At 67.1% G+C, this 970-nt stretch overlaps 1 protein-coding gene across 1 annotated transcript in view; it reads left to right on the top strand.

Annotated features, from left to right (window-relative positions):
• Positions 1-970, top strand: part of CNNM4 (cyclin and CBS domain divalent metal cation transport mediator 4) — a gene marked incomplete at its 5' end in the record, with an annotated part of 19,842 nt that overhangs the window by 7,373 nt on the left and 11,499 nt on the right. Inside the window, 2 exon segments of the mRNA XM_019473487.1 lie at positions 342-641; positions 817-916. Of these exon segments, the coding sequence (XP_019329032.1) occupies positions 342-641; positions 817-916 (400 nt within the window).

Below are 970 nucleotides of genomic sequence, written 5' to 3'. Positions count from 1 at the left end.
GAGCGCCGCCCCCAGCGGCTCTCCGGCACCGACCCGGTTGAGCTCAGTGCGCTGCCGCCTCCCTGGCAGCCGCCTGGGCTCCGTTCCCGTCCCCCCGCCGAGGAAGAGTCGCTCCAACCGTCTCGTTCAGAAATTACGGGGCGCTTGCCTCTTGTCCCACTCTCCTCCCCCCCCAAAATGAGAAGAGACAGGGCTCAGGGGTGCCAGCCCTTGCCTCTGGTGCTCGGCAGGTCCCCGTCCCTCCGGGATGGTCCTGTTCCCTGCCTGGCATGTGTCCCCCCCAGGCCTTGCCGGGGACCTGGAGCCGGTGTTGGGGCCGGACCCCTGGGCTTCTGCCCCAGGGAGGTATCGATGGGGCCCAGCCCGATCCGGGGAACCACCCCGAGGGACAGGGGGGACGCACCTTCGTCCGGAGGGACGGGAGAGGGACAAGGACCACGGCCCTGACCCCCCTTCCCCTCTCGCTCTCAGAGGTGACGCTCTTCACCCCCAACTTCATCTCGGAGAAGATCCTGCTGCGGCTCCTCAAATACTCCGACGTCATCCAGGAGCTGAAGTTTGATGAGGAGAACAAGAAATCCCCGCGCCACTTCCTCTACAGCAAGAACAAGGCAGCCGACTACTTCATCCTCATCCTGCAGGTACCCGGCCGCGGGGTGGCATTGCCAGCCGTGCGCGTAGGGGTCCCTCGGGTGAAACCGTCACCCCGGGAAGGCTGCGACGGAGCAGGGGGGGGGGGGGGGGGGGGGTGTCTCATCCCAGCCCGGCGGCTGCGGGATGCGGCTTACAGAGTCCGATGCCGTCTCTCCCTTGCAGGGCAAGGTGGAGGTGGAGGCCGGCAAGGAATGCATGAAGTTTGAAGCGGGAGCTTTCTCCTATTACGGGGTGATGGCCCTCAGCCCCTCTCCTGGATCCGGTAAGCACCCCACCCCGATCGCCTGGGCGCCAGCGCGGGCAGAGCCCTCCCACC

This window comes from Aptenodytes forsteri, unplaced genomic scaffold, assembly GCF_000699145.1.
Source record: "Aptenodytes forsteri isolate BGI_AS27 unplaced genomic scaffold, ASM69914v1 Scaffold444, whole genome shotgun sequence".
NCBI classification, from domain to species: domain Eukaryota; kingdom Metazoa; phylum Chordata; class Aves; order Sphenisciformes; family Spheniscidae; genus Aptenodytes; species Aptenodytes forsteri.
This window is presented reverse-complemented; position numbering and strand designations above follow the sequence as displayed.